Source organism: Triplophysa rosa, unplaced genomic scaffold (genome assembly GCF_024868665.1).
Source record: "Triplophysa rosa unplaced genomic scaffold, Trosa_1v2 scaffold7_ERROPOS2016172, whole genome shotgun sequence".
In the NCBI taxonomy this organism is placed as follows: Eukaryota; Metazoa; Chordata; class Actinopteri; order Cypriniformes; family Nemacheilidae; genus Triplophysa; species Triplophysa rosa.
Genome location: NW_026634815.1, coordinates 541,867 through 560,995, shown reverse-complemented (window position 1 = coordinate 560,995; position 19,129 = coordinate 541,867). Strand labels below are relative to the sequence as shown.

The 19,129-nt window shown below is 38.0% G+C and overlaps 1 protein-coding gene and 1 pseudogene across 1 annotated transcript; both read right to left on the bottom strand.

The window, feature by feature from the left end:
• Nucleotides 1-17: 17 nt before the first annotated feature.
• LOC130551225 (tripartite motif-containing protein 16-like) lies at nucleotides 18-5,560 on the bottom strand (annotated as a pseudogene).
• Nucleotides 5,561-7,152: 1,592 nt separating this feature from the next.
• LOC130551228 (CCN family member 3-like) lies at nucleotides 7,153-9,260 on the bottom strand. Its single transcript, XM_057328780.1, has 5 exons — nucleotides 9,130-9,260; nucleotides 8,800-9,028; nucleotides 8,129-8,383; nucleotides 7,830-8,044; nucleotides 7,153-7,604 (listed from the first exon to the last, which is right to left on the bottom strand). Exons 1-5 carry the CDS (start codon nucleotides 9,166-9,168, stop codon nucleotides 7,308-7,310), a joined length of 1,035 nt encoding a protein of 344 aa, XP_057184763.1. The 5' UTR covers nucleotides 9,169-9,260; the 3' UTR covers nucleotides 7,153-7,307.
• Between the last annotated feature and the right edge of the window lie 9,869 nt (nucleotides 9,261-19,129).

Here is a 19,129-nt window from a genome sequence, read left to right as displayed (position 1 = left end):
GTGTTTTCAACATTTAAGTCTGTAAAGTGTGTCTCATTTCTGAACGTTATGACAGTAAACATTTTGTACATACAGGAGTTGTGTCTGCTCATTTTAAAGATAAGAGCGCCATCTGGTGGATAAAAATGACATCTTGTTACAAGACAACAATGAGATTACATTTTAAGTGTGCTTATTTGTTCACCAATTGCCCAAAAATATAAAACAGCAGTATGTTGAGGTTTGTGTCTCTTGCTGTACCTTGTATCTTGTGGAGGGCTGCATTAAAATACACTGAATTTGAGGACGTATAGGCCTATTATTGGCTGCATTACTCTTTTTGGTAGAAAAACCACACATTTACACAATGCATCATCAGTCAGGATTAAATACATATCTACATTTTTCACAAACAAAATTACTCAAGTTGAAATGTTGATATACACAAGCCCATAATGCACATATCGTAAAGTAATTCATTATTGTGTAAGATTACCAAGTTTAATGCACAACGCAACATCAGTCTCTCTATAAACCCACATATTAAGCTCTCAAATGCATACACTCAAAGCAGATTGGATATGTTCAAGTAGCAATCTGGTCTCTATCTTGTACCGTCAACATAATATTTTTATTCAGTCACACGCCTGGAAAAGAAAAGCTCTTTCTCCCTGTAATTCTGATCACTTTTAACTTAAATGAAGTTCTAAACATATAGGTTTGGCAGGAGCCTACACATTCAGTCCTGTCAGCAAAGTCAAATCTAAGTGTTAATGTAAAGACTGCATGTAAACTTTATTTTGTAGATAATAATGTATGTATCATTTAGATTGTGTTTAGATTGTGGTCATTTAGTTGAACGGTTGAGCCATTATTTAACCAAAACCCAGGATAGAGAGGTTGAGTGAATGCGGTCTGGACTCTGTGGATGAGAGTCATCGTGTCAGAGACGCTGTAGAAGGACAGAGTTCCTGCACTGTGATCTACATACACTAACATCTGGAGGAATAGCAATGCAAACTCCAGGACTGTTCATTATATCCAAATCCACAAGCGACACCCTTTCCCTTCCGGCTAGTGCTCTTATAGGAAACAGAAATGCCCACTGCACCACTCCTCTGAACCTCCCAGTAACAGCGTCCACACACCTTCTCTCTACACAACACCTGATACAAGTTACGGAATCTATTTGGATGATAAGGACGCATTGGGATAGGTGCAGTATTAGAAGCCCTTCTGTTCCCCTCTGACAGACGGATGCTTTCAAAGACTGTGTTTGGATCAATAGTGAGATGACTGGAATCTGATTAAATTCAAACACAAAAATACTGAATGAGTGAACCCAACTTGTCTGAAATATAATATATGAGATATAAACTAATGTTTGCTTGAACCTATAGCAACTTACATTGTAGGAAGTCCTCCCTGGTTGTGAGAACAATCTTCTTTGAGATCTCGGTGACTGTGGAACAGACATATCCAGTGTATATCATTTCTAGATAACATTTCCTAATTGTGTTCTATAATTCTTCTACATAACAACAACTAGAATTAGTTTCTGAAAGCGTGCACACAAAAGTCCATTACATTACCTTTCCCAGATATCTTTTTAATCTCCTCTTTGCAGATGTTTTCCAGTTTTTCTCTCAGCTGACAGACTGATACTTTTATATCATCAAAGGAGAGGAGAGAACCTGCAGTAAAGTCTGTAGATGCAGGAGGTGTTGAGAATGACTGAAAATTCTGTAGAAAAAAAACATTCACGATAATCATATTTGTGCTCTTATTTACCAAAAGACACATTAAGAAATTAACACTATTCTATGGCAAATATACAGCCGCGGGAAAAAATAAGATATCATTTCAGAGACCATTTTTCTGATTTTAAAACGTACTATTTATAGGGGTCCGTGTATCATCTGATCATTTGATTATTCCACTCAATATAACGGAAAAAGAAAAAAACAGTCGATATTTCGTTTTTCCGTTTTTTTGTATGCACAAAAATTAAAAAACTATATTTTTCTTCTTATTTGAGCTTGAAAAGAGAAATCCAATAAATAAATAACCCAAAACGAAATAGAGACCCTAATTACAGTTTTTTTCATTTTTCCCTTAAGCAATATATCAGGTTGCCGCTCCTTAAGGAGGGGCTTCTGTCATGATTCTGCCGCATAATGTCATGTTTCTCGTGGTCTAGTGGCAGGATCATGACAGAACCACATGTTTCATGTGGAGAGAGGTAATTTTGGCCCTTATGGCTTGCCATACTCTCTCCGGTCTCTTCTCTGTTCCCACTCTCTCCGGTCTCCTCTCTGTTCCCGCCCTCTCGTCTCCTCATTATTGCACGTTTATTGTTTCATGCCCTTCACCTGTCCCCTCTTGATTTGATCCCTTTATAATGCCCTTGTGTTTTCTGCCCTGTGCTGGTTCATTTTGATTCGTGTGGTGTAAGGACCTGTGTCTTGTCAAGTTTAGTCTAGTGTAGTCATTTTGTAAATTATGTCAAGTGTTAACTGTAGTTCTTGTTTAAGTGTAGTTAGTCTTAGTCCAGTCTTGCCATGTTATTATATTCCATTATGTTACCCCCTCGTGGGTTTTTTTGTTTTGTCTTTATTAGTTATTAAACGTCTTGTTAACCCCTTACCCGCTGTCTGCACCTGGGTTCTCTGTCCTTGTGTCTCACCACGTATCCGTGACAGCTGTTGGATGACTTTATGTCTGAGGTTTGATTTTGTTGAAATTCAACAAAGACTGGACTGTAATGACCACAATACATCTAGACATGCTTTTGAAATGAACATTTGGAACAGTCTCTTATTTTTTTTCAGATGCTGTATATTTGTCAGTGTGGTATTAGTATTTGTTTTTGTTTTATAAAGAAGAAAATAGCATTGTTTCTTTCACATAACTGATATATCGCTGCTGTCCTTCTGAAACCCTGTACACTCTTATAAAAAAGGTGCTTAAAAGGTTCTTCACAGCGATGCCATAGAAGAACCATTTTTGGTTCCACAAAGAACCATTCAGCCAAAGGTTCTTTAAAGAACCCTCTCTTTCTTTTTATAATCTGAGGAACTTTTATTCGCCACAAAGAACCTTTCTTGAAACAGAAAGGTTCTTCAGATGTTAAAGGTTCTTTATGGAACCAAAAGGTTCTATGGCATCGAAGAACCTTTTGAAGCACTTTTTAAGAGTGCACTCTTAAAAATGAAGGTCCTTAAAGGTTCTTCACAGCAATGCCATAGAATAACCATTTTTGGTTTCACAAATGAACCATTCAGTCAAAGGTTCTTTAAAGAACAATCTCTTTCTTACTTTTTATAATCTGAAGAACTTTTGCAAGAAAGAAAGGTTCTTCAGTTGTTAAAGGTTCTTTATGGAACCAAAAGGTTCTTCTTTGGCATCAAAGAGTCTTTTGAAGCACCTTTTTTTAAGAGTGTACACCATTATTATTATTAGTCACTCTCTACGCTTGCACTGGGTTGTGCAAATATCTAACCAATTAAAAGTATTAAAGAGTGCTTGACAACTTTAACAGTATTTAAAGGGGTCATATGGTGCGAAAACTTGTTCTTCTGTGTCTTCGGTGTGTTATAAGTTGCCCATGCATGTATTAGACACGTAAAATTGCAAAAATGAAAGTGTCGGAACAAAAGATGCATTCTATCTAAAAGCGAATTCTCACCCAGACCTGACTGAAACGCCTTGTGTAACCACACCCCCACAAATCTCCGTCAGTTCGTGGTATGATTTGACAAAGACGGCCCAAATGTATACGCAAATAAGGTGGGCGTACCTGTCAGCACAATTGCTTTGGAACCTGATGTTCCAAATATGGTAAGAGGCATTTCCGTCACAAGCTTGCAGTATTCGACCAATCACTACGCACTGGTTAACTAGCCAATCATAGCACACCTCGTTTTTCAGAGCGATGAGCTTTGTAAAAAATCTGCCTGTTTCAGAGAGGCGGGGCAAAGAGGAGATACAAACATGCACGGTATGTGGAACATACAGCGTTTTTAAACCTTAAATCGTGTAAACACATTGCATTATATCTAAAACAAACTATAATATTTGTTTTAGCCATGTCATATATGACCCCTTTAATCATTTAAAAAGTTCAGTATTTTTACATTTCCTGAAAAACAGCAAATTCTGACATCTGAGATTTTGGAAGAACAGTGACAATATTCAATATTCAATATTGTATTCAATAAGTGTACAAAAGTATCAAAAGTATCCAAATATTATGTTGCGGTCACCTGAAGGAAATGAATGTGATTGTCTGTGTTCAAAAGCTGTTCCAGGTCAGCGTCTCTCCTCCTCAGAGCAGCAATTTCCTGCTCCAGTCGCCTCAAGAGTCTTTTAGCTAGACTGAGAGCAGATTTTTCTTGATCTCTGATCAGCTGTGTCACCTCAGACCGGCTTCTCTGAATAGAGCGGATAATCTGAGTAAAGATCCTCTCACTCTCTTCCACCATCGCCTGTGCAGAGCTCTGTTGGGACACACAAGAAGAAATCCTTCAGAATCAGCTTGTTACCCAAAGTGCAATTCAGTGTTTCAGCATTGAGCTATACACTCACTCAATGGAGAAGAGTCAAAATAGAAACCATGTGTTGTCCTCTTAAAACGTACCTTGTAAGAATCCACATGCTTTGTTAATTCCTGAAGCTCATTTTCTCTATCCTGAATTTTCTGTTTGAACTTTCTCTGTAACTGACACAACTCTTTCTGTAAAACAACAAATTATATGCAAACATCATGGATATTACATAAAAAACTGGAAATAGCTGTAAGAATGATTATTTTTCGGTTATGTTAACAAACCTCTTTTTTACATTCATTATCATCACACATTATTGAGCATAACAGTCAAAGTAACACACTACCTTACTTCATACCTGTTTCTCTATCCTCTCAGATACAGCGGATACAGTTACGTGGTGTTTATGTTTGTCCATCGTACATAGCACACAAATGCACTGTTGGTCAGTATGACAGAAAACATCTAATAATTTGTCATGTTTAGAGCAGATCATTTCCTGTAGGTTTCCGGTTACATCAGTCACTGTGTGCCGCTTACATGAATGAAATTCCTCATGACGCTCAAAATGAGACTGACAATACGATTCCAGACACACCAGACAAGACTTGACAGCTTTTTGCTTTCTTCCAGAACAGGCATCACACCCCACATCTCCAGCACCAGCATAAGAGGGAGCAGAAACAGAATGTTGGAGGCTTGTCTTCTGTAGCTTCTCAACCATTTCAGCCAACACCACATTCTTATATAAAGCAGGTCTTGGGGTGAATGTCTGTCTGCATTGAGGGCAGCTGTAGATTCCCTTTTGATCATCCTGGTCCCAGTAATCTGTAATACAGCTCATACAGTAACTGTGCCCACAAGGAATAGTCACTGGATCCTTCAAGAGATCGAGACAGATTGAACAGCTGAACTGATCCTCAGCAACTGAAATACTGGCTTCTGCCATTTTACTCTACAGTATGTACACTCAGATCAAAAGACACACAGCTCGAATAAAAACAGTTTTGTTTTCCTAGAGATTGTTTCCTGATTCTCTGACGCACACAGACGGTCTCTGAAAAACTGAGGAACAACCAGGAAACAAGGATTTCGGGGAAAGTGAAACTCATTTCATTTGCAAATATATTTAAAACCATACATGTACATTTACAGATTAACAAATATATTTCAATTTATATCAATTTACACTTTTATATAGTGATCAAATAAAGTTTTTGCGTTTAACGTTACCGATTTCAATCGCAATAAACAGGCTTGTAAACACTTTATTACCATCTGCAGTGCGCATGTGACGCACACATGCGTGACGTGTCACGCACCTGCAATGATGCTGCGTACAGTAATGTGCACAGATCAAGTACTTTGTGAAGGCATTTATGAGTCATGCTGTATTTCTCATTTGTTTTAATGTGTTCGTATAGCAGTAAAAAAATATATAGGCCTAGTGCACATATTTGTAAACTTCGCAAGGACGTTGCATTTTGGGTGCTGAGGAAACGAAACTGGATACGTTGCGCCCCATAATAAACTGATATGCTCGAAAAAGTTGGTGTTCCTCATATTTCCAAAGGTCTTTTCTGTGTCTAAGCATTGGGCAATTTAATTATTTAATGATTATTCCTAAAAAGTATACTATTATTAATCTTGTGACGTAAAGAGTATGAATGTGTTGATTGTAACTATATCGGAAATGCTTTCTACGCCTTTGGAATAGCCTGGGTGAGTGATAACAGAATCTGTTAGTTAGTTTCGGTTGTTTTACAGGAAATGGCGCCGACTGGTGGTTATATTGCAGCGTACATGTTGCTTTTAGGATGTGATAGTATTGTTCATCATGCGTTTATTCTAGGATTCAACAACATATACTGTAGGCAGGCCTCAGATGAGGTGTGCGTCTCTTTGCTGTCCAGGAAATCTACCACAATCAAGCTAACAAAATACTTTGGTTTGAAGAAACTTTATTCATGGCTGTCATGTTTCAGCTTTGTTTGTATTCACAACTTCCTCAATAAACTCAATGTTTTTTGGAGGTTTCCCTCATCTGATTGTTTTTGTTGAGTGAGAAGAGTCTTGTACAAATCATTTTGTACATTTCTGTTTTTGAATATTTTTTATTAAAAAAATACAACTTTATTGGGAAATACATACGGGATGCAACACGTGAAGAGTTAGGAGTGACTATAACTGTGAATTATTTGTGTTATTTGAAGGTGCATTATTTATTACCTGTTTACACATACCGTATATGTATATAAATGCCATTAAACGCTAGGCATCAAAGAAAAAAGACCTTTACATATAAAGAAAGTCTTTATCACAGGGAAAACAGAGAATTCCCCTCAACTATGTGACTGACCAAACACACAAGACACACTCTCTTCAGCACACAAGGGCATGGGAGAGGTCACCTTTAAACAAACCTTCCAGGAGACAAATTCATGTGACATTGGTGAAAGGTTTTTTGAAGGGCTGATCTAAGATCAGCTAACAAAGCAAGCATAGGGTGAAGGCGGTTTGACTGAGATAAATGTGCAAATGAGCTAGTTCTAACAAGATCAAGACTCTTTGTGCAGCGGATGCCACCTTATTTGGACCTTTAAAGAATTTTAAGCCTTCTTGTAGGAGAAAAGTTTCCTACCCAGACCCTCTGCAAAAATGTCTAGTTCTACTTTGTTCTCAAATTGTACACTCCCATCTCAAGAAGCACAAGTGCATATACAGTATGTATTTCACAGACTGTTTCATATTTTATTCTTTCATCTGGTTATATTCCTGCTCTCACAGTTGGAGGCCCATGTGACCAGTGCTGGCAGGAGGCTGGTAGATGGTGTTGTCTCGTGGGCAGTGGTGATGACATACACAGGTGTAAATGAACATCATAGGTCTCCTGATGATCTTGTTCTCGGGGCACAGGAACTCCACCTGAACTGTCTTTGTGTTGTGAGGGGTGCAGCAACGGCCGTCACTGCACAGCCCGCAAAACCGAGGTCTGTAGACCTGGACACTGGTGCAATTCTTCAAGGTGAAGTGAGTGACTTTGGTGCTTCTCTTTGTTCTTAGACACCGGCCTTCCTTCTGTAGAGAAAATAACAACATTAAATACAACACTGACTTTATATGCATCTCATTTAAATATTTCTCCCCATTTCAAAATAAACAAAAAACATATATATTTTGTTACAGAAAATGGTTTTGTTTAGCATCCTTACATTACTTTCAAGACAATTATACAGTTTAACCCCTGATGTTCCTCACAGGCTAAAGAAAGAGTGTAATGGATGAATCTAGTTGCTGACGTACTGTTGTGGTTTTCAGCTCGTTCAGGTTTTCACAGGGTCTTATCATACAAAGTCTGCTCTGCTTGGTCATATCACAGCGTTGATTCTTATTGGTCACTCGGGTGGACATTCCCATGCCACAGGTTTTAGAGCAGGCACTCCATTCTGTGGTCTGCTCGATACAATTTACACTGGAGTCCCACTGGTCAAAGCCCACCGTTTCTTCCTGCCTGTAAGCTGGTGAAAATGAAATGAAAATTAAGAAAAGAGTGACTTGCAATTACATTTGCCATTCCCTTTCAAATGTTTTGCGCTACTCACCTGCCATTGCAAACCCACCGAGTGCGCTGATCTCATCCTGAGCATTACACACCCACTTCTCACAGCACTCGCCAGGAACTTGGATCCTCCGTGGAAAGGGGCAGTCGGGTCCCGGAAGCATCATGCCCAGATTACAGCGTGGCACACACCCAATCTGACCATCCTTACACAAGCACTGGTATTTGCAGCTCGGAAAGAATGTTTCTCCATTTTGATAGACGGCGCCATCCAATTGACAAACATCTCCCTCATGAGCTGTTTGGAAAAACGCAAAAAAGCTGCACTATTAATGATGCAAAATGTGAAATACTGTAGTGTAAGATGCACAACACCACATGGTTGTATACATATTGCATTATGTCTCTTCCTCTTTCAATTTTGTGTTCCCTTTGGTGTGCCATACAGGTTTTTTAACATTTCAAAACTTTCTTTTTTTAATCTGTTTAACACCTTTTTTGATATTTAATCTACTCGACAACCATGGCAACTGTAGTACTTGAATTTGTGTAAGTAACCTAGTCCAACCATTTCCATCTTCTCTATAAAAAACATCAGATCTTTAATGTATTATATCAATTATCTTTATAAACGTTCAGCCTAGCCACATGTATTCTAGCAAACAGTTTAATTTTTTAGTTTTCACAGTAACGAAAGGGCAGAGAAACACTAACCTACACATACACCTGTCCTCCTGCGTACACTACGGGCGTAATCGCACCGGAGTCCTTTCTCCGTGTTGCAAGGGTTCCTTTCCGAGCAGAGCTCACCACGCTGCCGTGTGCACACTAGACAACAGGCGCAGTCATCCATAACGAGGCGCGCACCGGGAGCGCACGGCGGAGGATCCGGACAGCTGCAGCGCGCAGGGCACTGCGCCCTCACCAATACGCACAGAGCCACCTAACAAGCGCGCGCACGCACAGTGAATTACGTTTGTACACCAATGCTACTAACACGTTATGCAATTGATGTATTATGCCATGAAGAATAATGTTTCATACCTGTGCGTAAATGTAGATAGCAAGTGCTTTTTTCAGCATGTTGTTTGTTATCTTATTCCTTGAATAGTTGTTTTAACCTTTTAAAATATGATGGCCTGTTTTCTTTCTGATCTTAAATAATAAGTATTCAGTTTCGCGAAGGTAGCCTATTTATACAGGTCGTGGTCGCGGCAAAAGGGGAGGAAAAAGACGGGCAAACAATTGTGCTGTCTAGAATCTCAGGCTGCCGATTGGACAATGAACTTTACCGTCACATTCTACTGCCAAAGCCCAAACATGTCTGGCTATCACTCACCAATTCTGCAGCAGGTGTTATTACAAAAAATCTTTTTTTTCCTATGCCTTCAGGTTTCCATTTACTTTCATGTTAAATACATTTATTTTTAAACAGAAGAACAGTATGAAAAGTGTGTGCTTATGTATGCACTTAAATGAAGTGCAAAATTAATAGGATTGGATGAAATGTGATTTAAATGTGAGAGTGAAAATGCTTAAAAGGATAGTTTACCCAAAAATGAAAATTATTTCATCATTTCTTCAGCCTGATGTCATTCAAAACCTGTTTGACCTTAACACTTAAAGAAGATATTTTGAAGAATGTAAATATATTATGTAAATAGGTCTGTTAATATCAGTGTCCGTTACTGTTTATGGGTCATGTACCATATACAGTCTGTGAAATGGATTAGGGTTTGTTAGATTCTGCGATTTGATGAGAGCTGAGAAAACTAATAAATAAAATCAGATGTATACATTTTACATGAGATGTCATGGCTCTGCTTCCTTAGTCATGTTTTTCTTGGTCCTGTAGCAGAGCCATGACAAAGTCTTTGGTTATGTGTGGAGAGAAACATATTATTGTCCGTTTGACAATAATATACGTTCTCTCCAGTGTCTTGTCATTGGCCCCATTCCTCTCGTTTCCTTGTTATCTTTCCCTAAGTGTTTGATTACCCTCACCTGCCCTGTGTCGTTATCCCTCGTTTGTGTTTCCCTATATATACCCTCTTGTTTATTTGTCCTGTGCTCGTGTATTGCGTTGTTCTGGATTGTGTTGTGTTCCTTGCCTGTTCGTGTTTTGTGCCTTGTATTATTTTAAGACGTTTGGTTGTGTCCTTGAGTTTAGTTTATTTGTCTTGTTTTCATTTTTGCCCCCTCGTGGGAAGTGTTTTGTTTTATTTATATTTCTTAGTTCTGTTTTCCCCCATTGTGGGTGTTTCTGTTCTGTTTTGTTGATTAAATAAATATATTTGTTAACCCCTTCATCGCCGTTGCCTGCACTTGGGTTCTTCCTTCTACCAATCCGTGACATGAGAGCAGAACTCATGAATGTGCCAGGAGAAATCAGCTCAGAGCTCAGACTGCTGGTCGTGTTCAATAACACATTAAATGTGGATTACATTGTTAATCACAGAAAGTTTAAAATTCTTTCTTTGTGACATATCTTCATTCCATACATTCCTCTGCAAGTGTCTTGCATTTAGTAATAAAACACTGACCTTCTCAAATCATAAAACTGTTATGTGTGTCTAATTTAGGCTTCATTTGCTGCCAGGGGAGCAAGGAAGGTGTAGAATGCCCTATAAATTAGTTTTGTGTGAATGGGCTTTCTGCCCAAGACATGATTTATTGCTGTTCAAATAGTTTTACACTGGAACTTGAACAATGTGAGATGCTGCAGTACTTTTTTGCAGACTAGATCTGAGGACCTCCAGATTGGCAGCAGGTGGACTGTATGGTATAGTCCATGGGCCATTACTAACCTCTGGTTTTGATTAATGGATACTTGAGGCACCTGCAGTATGGCTAAAATGATCAGCACATTATTCAAACTGTTTTAGAATTTCATGTTTCGGATAGCAAGTTTCTACACATGAACATGGATATGGTTTTATAATCTTGACATTTCAAATAGTAATTGCATTATAATGTCATTGCATTATGTAGCATGCATGACACAGACTATTTTCCAAGACAACAACACTGAGACAACTTAAAGTGTGAGTTCAAGTTACAGTATATATTCCATTATAATGTGCCTGTGTTATCTGGAAATAAAACCTATAAAGTTGTTGTTGCTACAGGTGCAAGTACAGACTCATGCAGGTGAATCTGCACTCTATCTTGTGATAGAAATATGCGAGTCTTTGGAAGTCCTCCTTCATTTTTGTACTGCACAGCAATCTACAAAGATGACAACTGTGTCTGTCATGACTCTGCTTCATCATGTTATGTCTATTCTTGGTCTTGTTGCAGAGTCATGGCAAAGCCTTAGGTTTATGTGGAGAGAGTCATTTTGACCCTTTCGGCCTTCGATACACTCTCCAGTCCTTGTCTGTGTTCCCGCCCTTTTGTATCCCTCGTTATTGGTTGTTAATTAGTTCATGTCCCGCACCTGTTCCCTCTTGATTTGCTCCCTTTTAAGTAGTCTTCATGCTTCATTGTCCTTTGTCGGTCATTGTGTTTGCTATCTCTGTTTATACCTCTGTGCCTTGTGCCGTTTTTGTTACCTGATATGTGCTCTTGCTCGTGATCCTTCAGTAAGTCTAGTTAGTGTTAGTTCATTGTAGTTTTGTCTAGTGTTGTACTAAGTCTTTGTTGGTTTAGTCTAGTCAGTTTATGTTCCTGTTTATCCTTTGTTACTGTTTTACCCCCACGTGGGTTCTTGTTTTGTTTTATTTTTTTGTTAAATAAAGTCCTTGTTAACCCCTTCATTCCCCGCTGCCTGCAATTGGGTTCTTTCCCTGCTGTTCGTGACATGTCCACATTTCCATTCAAGTATCAGCCTTGAAAATGTTTGTATATCACATCATGTGAAATACAGTGAAGTTGGATAGGAAGTCCACTTACGCACATCTATGCGACCTGTGAAATATTTGTGGTGTTATATTGAATCTGGTAGACATGGCACAGCTAACACTGGGTGTCCATCTTTGAGATGTCAGCATTGGATTCAGTTCAGACAGCATTTCACCTCCTCTAATGCTCTGCCAATAAAGGACAGGGCATACATGGAATATTGTACATAGCAAAAGATTGGATTGATTGATTTGTTACCCCAGAGTCGCTGTTATAATTTCTTTAGTAAATATAAAATTAAGGTTGTAAAAGGTTAAAATTATGTCTATTTTTAATAGGTCCATTTATATAATTCAGAGGGTTGTTTCTCAATGATTTGAACAGATGCATTGGACCAACTCACTAGCAGCTGTTCAATGCTCAATGTGAGAAAATAAAGATACAGTTTAGTTGAGCCCAGTTCAAGTTACATGATTTGCTATGGGGAAGACTTCCATATGTGCATGATCAGCGTGCCGGACTACACTGTGTAACAACTTTCATTCATAAAATTGATTATATCGTTTGATTCACAATTACATAATTTAATGCTTGTATCAGCTTCAAATAGTTACAATTTTTATGATGATTTTGATTAATATATTTTTTTATTTGTTTCTCATATGAATGTACATATATTACTGATATATTAAGTGAGCTTAAATAATGATTTTCCAAGTTTATCTATTAATAAAAATGCCCATGTTCTGTTACACACTCTCAACAATCCATGCAACTGATGATAAAGTAATCATTCTCTCCCTGAGACTGATCCTGTGATCTCTTTGGCACTGTTTGTAAATGATTCTTCCAGATGCTTAACCTCAAGGAAAAAAGTTTTATGCTCAGGATATGGATTTTATACGCTCACTCAGTCATAGTAAGAGCTGTGTCAGGTCACATTAACTTCGACTAACAAAGCTTTGGGAGTTTGAAATCAGATTTTCAACATTTTTATTTCACTGTGAAGATCATTCAATGGCTCCATGGGAGCACCTTGAGAAATGAACTACCTAACTGTGTTCTTTAGAGTTTGAAAAAGGTTGTAATTATTGGTTTCTCAGATCAACATACATATATTGATTTATTTTGGGTTCTTCGATGTACAAGTAAAACAATTGTCTTAGTCCTACAGAATAATGTCACGGTCCTGTCTGCCCCCTTGTGTTCCCCTGCCAGTTTTCCGAGTATTTTCACCCCATGGACTCCCTTACACTGGACCTTTAATTTCATGGACTTCATTTCCCATCACCCCCTACACAGGACACCATCTTTGATTTCACCCACACCTGCAAGTCATTATACGCCCTTTTCACATGACGTCACGCATCTTCCGTTCTGCCGCGAAGCAGTGTATCATTACTTCCGCTAGCACTCCAGTTCATAAGGTGGCGGTAATGCACCTATAATCTGATTTGCCAACTGCCAGTAAAACTCAAGAAGAAGAAGTTACTTCCGCTAGTGCCTCAGAATGGAGTTTACCAAGTGGCTTGCACATCTGCCACAAATATGTCTAGATGATGTACAACGTCTTGCAGACAAATTTTCGCTAACGACAAGATCAAAGCTAGAGAAAGGATACAAATTCTTAGTTGAACAGTACCTGTTTGATTATGATGGTAAGTGTTTTGTTTTCTTTTTGTATTAGCGAAGGTGCTAGGATAAGTACTTGAATACGTGTTCTGTCCGTTTTTTTCTCAGTGTTGTTAAATTCCAGCGCGACGGCAAAACGGAAGTTCTTCTTCTTCTTGTTTGTTGCAAGACGGATGTTATGATGCACTGCTTTGCAAAAAGGCGGAAGTGAAGTGACGTCATTGTGAAAAGGGCGTATTGCACCCACACCTGAACCTTTATCTCCTGACACTATATCTACCATGTGTTTTGTTGCATTTATTGTCAAGTCTAGTTGTACTCTCTGTCAGTCACTAGTTCAACCCAAATAACCGGTGAATGTAAGCAGTTGTCTAAACAATATTTACCTGTGGATGTTACCTGTTGTCTAGACATTTACCTGTGGATGTTACCTGTTGTCTAGACATATTTACCTGTGGATGTTACGTGTTGTTTGGATTTTATCCTGTCACGTGTCACCTGTTCCTCTGTTCACTCCTGCAATAAAATATCACCAGTTTACTTCAGTTCCCTCCCTGTGTGGCATGGTCATTCAGTCAGTGTTTGTTACAAATAAGCTATTTTTGAACTTTAAACATGTATGCTGAAAATAACTCAACTGCTTGGTTAATGTCATGATTTCCATTAAGCCAGGAATTTGTATTACCATTACTGGTCGTATTAAATTCCTTTCCTCATGGCCAGATGTATTTTATAAGCCTTTTTGAGTGAAGTCATTGCATATTTATTTGGGTTTAAAGGTTGTTCTAAGAGCTGCTTGTGGCATAGCCCCTTTTGAACTGTTCTAGTTTTGCTCTTTGGCATTGATCGAGCCTATATGGTACATGAATTTTAACTTCTGAAATAAAATAAACAAGATGTGAAGCAAAAGTAACATATGTTTTTCCTATACCAAACGTCATCTTGCCTTTACCTCCCAGATATTCTGTATATTTGTATTCACATACATGTGTGACACCATAAATCAGTATCTGGAGAGTCGTTGTATTGCTTTCTTGGTTCACCAAGTTCTTTTTTTGGAACTCCAGATTGTGAAAATGAGACTACACATGCTTGCAAGTCTTTACAGTGGGTGGCCTAATAGAACAAGCCTGATGGATAAAATAATTGAGACCTCCTGATATTGAGACAAGGCTTCTGGTGCTTCTCGAAAGGCAACACATATTATAACAAGTTTGTACAGGAAGTGGAATTTAAATATAATTTTTTTAACTACATTTTCCTTAATGCTGTATGGATCAAGGGGGAACTATAAGGAGATGCCAATTTTTTGCATGCTATTTCAGTGCTTTGAAACATGATCAAAAACGATTCCTGTCTAATTGTTTTTCCGTATTCAAACCTTTTTTATGTAAATGGATTTATATATTGCAGGTTATTCACAAAAGTCAAGTTGATGTTTTTCTTTAGATAATGGAGACATCAATTGTTGGAGAATGGAGAAGATCAATGTTATGTTGTGTACTTGAACACACTTTCTGTATTTTAACTGGATTGCGAGGTAGAGCCATGCTGAATGCAATATACGTAAATAGAAACATTAGAAAGTGGAAAGCACTTGTCAGTTGGAAGCGCATGCCTTTATTTTCTTTGTGCATTCTCTTGCAGAATGGCTGCCCTTCATCTTCAAAGAGAGTGTGGTGCACTGGTATTTAAACTACATCCACTTCCAACCAGATCTGGTGTAGTTCTGCCTCTGCTAAGTGGAATTTAAAGTGTGTAGTTTGAATTACAATAGCACACATCTAAATTCCAGCATTTTCTTTAGCAGAATGTTACACATCCTTACTGAAACTTATTACTCAAATATTCACCTTTCACTAATGACAGATGTCGATTTTCTTTGATGGAAAAGATTAAACCCACCCATGAATTTTCCATGTACCTTTGTACATCAGTCTTGATATTTAGCACACGTGCGTTACCAGCATGGTCTTTTTCTGAAGGCCCAATGCAAGGGTTCTTATAGGGGTACAGTCGCTCCATTTATTATATACATTTCTAGCAGTTTCATAATACTGTACATATGTGAAACAGTTTCTTTGATCCTTAAGATGTTGATACTGACATACACTACAAGTTAAATTTCACATCTGCTCATTCTTTATTTTGACTAATACTACTTTTGACTATTTTGACTTTTTTATGATTCCGCAATCAGGAAGTAGCCAAAAAGCATGCAAGACCAGCTTCGCTCAACCAACTTTACGAGGCAAATCCTCTGATGTTTTCCCAACAGTATTTAAGGAGTTTCCATGTACGCAGGACACTTGTTGGCTGCGTTTCATCTGATCCAAATATATATAAAAATATATGCAAAACTTCTCAACAGCAGGCGAGTACCGATTTGAGTTTTCTTTTGCCCGTTATGCTTAATAGTTAAATTGCCCTAACAGGCAAGCGACAGTTACATTAACAGTTCTGTGGGTTGTTCACACTGGTCCCGGGCCATCGAGCACTCCTTATTGTTGAGCCCTGCATTGCATACGCAACAGTCATGTTTAAAAGAACCTCTGAATGTCACCTTTCTGAAGGTCCACTTTTTTATGGATCTATTTTTTTTGTCTCTTTGTAGACGTAGCTTCTTGACCTTGCAAAGGCATCTCTTTGTATTTGAGCAGGCCAAACATGTGCTGTGACGCACCCGACTCATATGTTGGTCTTGGATAATGGTAGTTAAAAGGTCAGAAGCTGTTACGTAAGCCGAACGTAACATCAAGCTCAATTGTCCATAGAAAGATACACCTGAACAATGAAAATAGCCACGGAAAGGCATTTTAATCTGTGGAAACAAACCTGGAACATTGACCTCACCGAGGAAAAGCCCAGAAATGTTCCCCACACTGTGGTTTTTGAGGATCACAGTACATTCAAATTTAGTGTTTACCAACTTTCCATTTTGGAAAGAATGGAGGAGTTTGTAGGAAGAGCTTTTAGATTTATTGTGACTGCTGAGGCGAGAATAGCCGCTGAGGTTCTTGGCAAATCTGGCACGATTTGTGAAAGCAAACCAGACAGTGATCAAGTCTTTGTTTTGGAGGAGCCTCCATGTGGGAATGGAATGCTTAAAGCGAAAACCAATTTCTGTCTTCATGGTAAGTAAAATACATGATAATTTTTCTGCCTAATCTCAATCATATTATCGGTACATATTATTGTTTGAATAATTATTCATATTTTTGGTATAGCTAAGAACGAATGGTTTGCTTTTGTTTTCACAGATGCCAGAGTTTGAAGACCTGCCAGATGCCTTATCAAAATGTTCCTCTCTGCTGTTCGGGCCTGGGTGGATGGACAGAAACATCCCCACGCGCTGCCAGAAAACATTCTGTAACAGATCAACCCTGCTTATTGAGGAACGACCATCAGTCCTAACAAAACATGTTATTTTGTAAAAAAAAACTTTATTGATCTCCAGAAGAGGCAAATCTCAGAAATTCCATCTTGCTCTAACATTCTTCACAAACATCAGTGTTTCACACAACATTTTTCTTTTAAAGATGAAAGGATATGTGAGGGAAGATTTGTAGTTTAGTAGATTAGGTTGCTGTTTTCCAGTTACATCTTTCCCTATTGGGCTTTGAGTAAAATGTTAGCAACAACATGAAGCTTTGTTTTTTATCTTTGGAAATTTGAATTTGAATTGAATTTATTAGTAGAATTTATCTGGACATTGAAAACAAGTTTCCATTTTATCTCAAACAGATTCTTGGTGTCCTACAATTAGGACTTTAACCTGTTGCCCAGTTGAAACCTCACCATTATGGAGGACTAAACCTGCAAAAATTATAAATAAATAAATATATAAACGAATAAATGTAATAATATGAAAATAAATAAAGGAATGAATGGTTTGATAAAACAAAATAATTCGTTTTAGCTATTATTGATCTTAGCTTTAACTTTTTTTTCATTTTTAAATTGATTTATTATTTTTTGTGTCCATTTTTTATTTTTAGATTATTTTATTTATCATTTCCTTTTACTTTTACATGTATTTATTTATACGTTTATTTGTTTTTATATTTATTTATTAACGCATGTATTTATTTCCACTCTTATTTATTCTAGAATTTATTCTTACTTTTCTGTGTCTTTTATGATAATTAGATGGGTTGGTCTTGCCTACTATTGGTTCAGCGTAGATTGAAGCGTTTGGTCGATTACTCTTGACTTGTTTTGGACTAACGTCACGTGACGTAACTCACTGATCGTTTCGTTTGCTTCGTGTATAACGTTAAGTAACTGGCGGGCACACAATTAGCTAGAGAGTTACGGCATTTAGCCAATGAAGTCGATAACCACGCATCAAATGACTAAGTGTCATTTAGATTAGATGAGTTTATTGATGTTTTATTACAGATTGACGGCGAGATAAATGTTCAAAGTTCTTCTGTGCGAGTCAGAGGGTGCTAAAGTGGTGACCAAGTTCCGGTTACAGGTCCTCCACCACAGATGTGCATGAACGACCTTAGCAGATTCGTCGATTCTGAAAGTACAAGCCGACTGAATATTAAGATGTCTAATAAACACAGACTTTCTTGTTACATGATTTTGACATTCTTGTTAAGATTGCAAATTATTGGTATGATCGCCCGTAACGGCTGAAGCGAGGTGAAAAAATAAATAAAGCAATTTGACACGGGATTCGAACCCATGCAATAAAGCTAGGCTGTGTGTCACTATGGTAAAAATCACACTAAGATATTTCGCAACGCTAGTTGACACGAATCTTTGCAATAAAAACGTCACACAACAATATGCAGCTGGATTAATCAAGGGAATATGCTTGTGACCTCTGTGTTATTTATCTCTTATGAAATGTAGTAAAGTTTACGAGTACAGTTTAGTAACCACATCTTTTTAGACGGAATGGTTTCCATTTGATGGCCCCTGTAGTGAAAGAACGATGCTCATTACTACCGTGTTAATTTGTGATTTAAACCCTATTCGCACGGGATTAGTATTATCTGGGGACCTCTGGTCATTTGTAATAATTGCAGAGATTGTCTGTGATCATGTTGCGCATTCGCACTGGATAAGTGAACTCTGTGATTTTACTCGAATTTACTGACTTATCTCCCGGAAATGACGTGAAGGCGCTTCCCTCTTTCTAAACATGGCACGAAAGAGATCTTAACACGGATGCGCTGTCTGACAGAGATTCACCGACGCAGCCTTTAGCCCGTTACTGTACACACCAGGCTGGACCTCGCGTTGCGTTTTGCCGCGTCCCACAGTTTAGAAGCTATCTATCTTCATTGAACATGTCAAAGCAACTGTTAAGAGCGTGATTACATAATGTAACGCTAGACAAAGGATGTTAAAACAAACGGATGCTGCGTTAATTGCGTTAAATATTTTTCACACTTTAATTTGAAATAATTAATCGCATGCGTTAACACGTTACCGTTGACAGCCCTACTTGAAAGTCTTGTCGTTGTATGTGTAGTTGTATGTAAACAGAAGAATGTTCCTTATCGCATGCTGCCATGCATGTCATCCATCTCCATATATTCCTTCTTTTTTG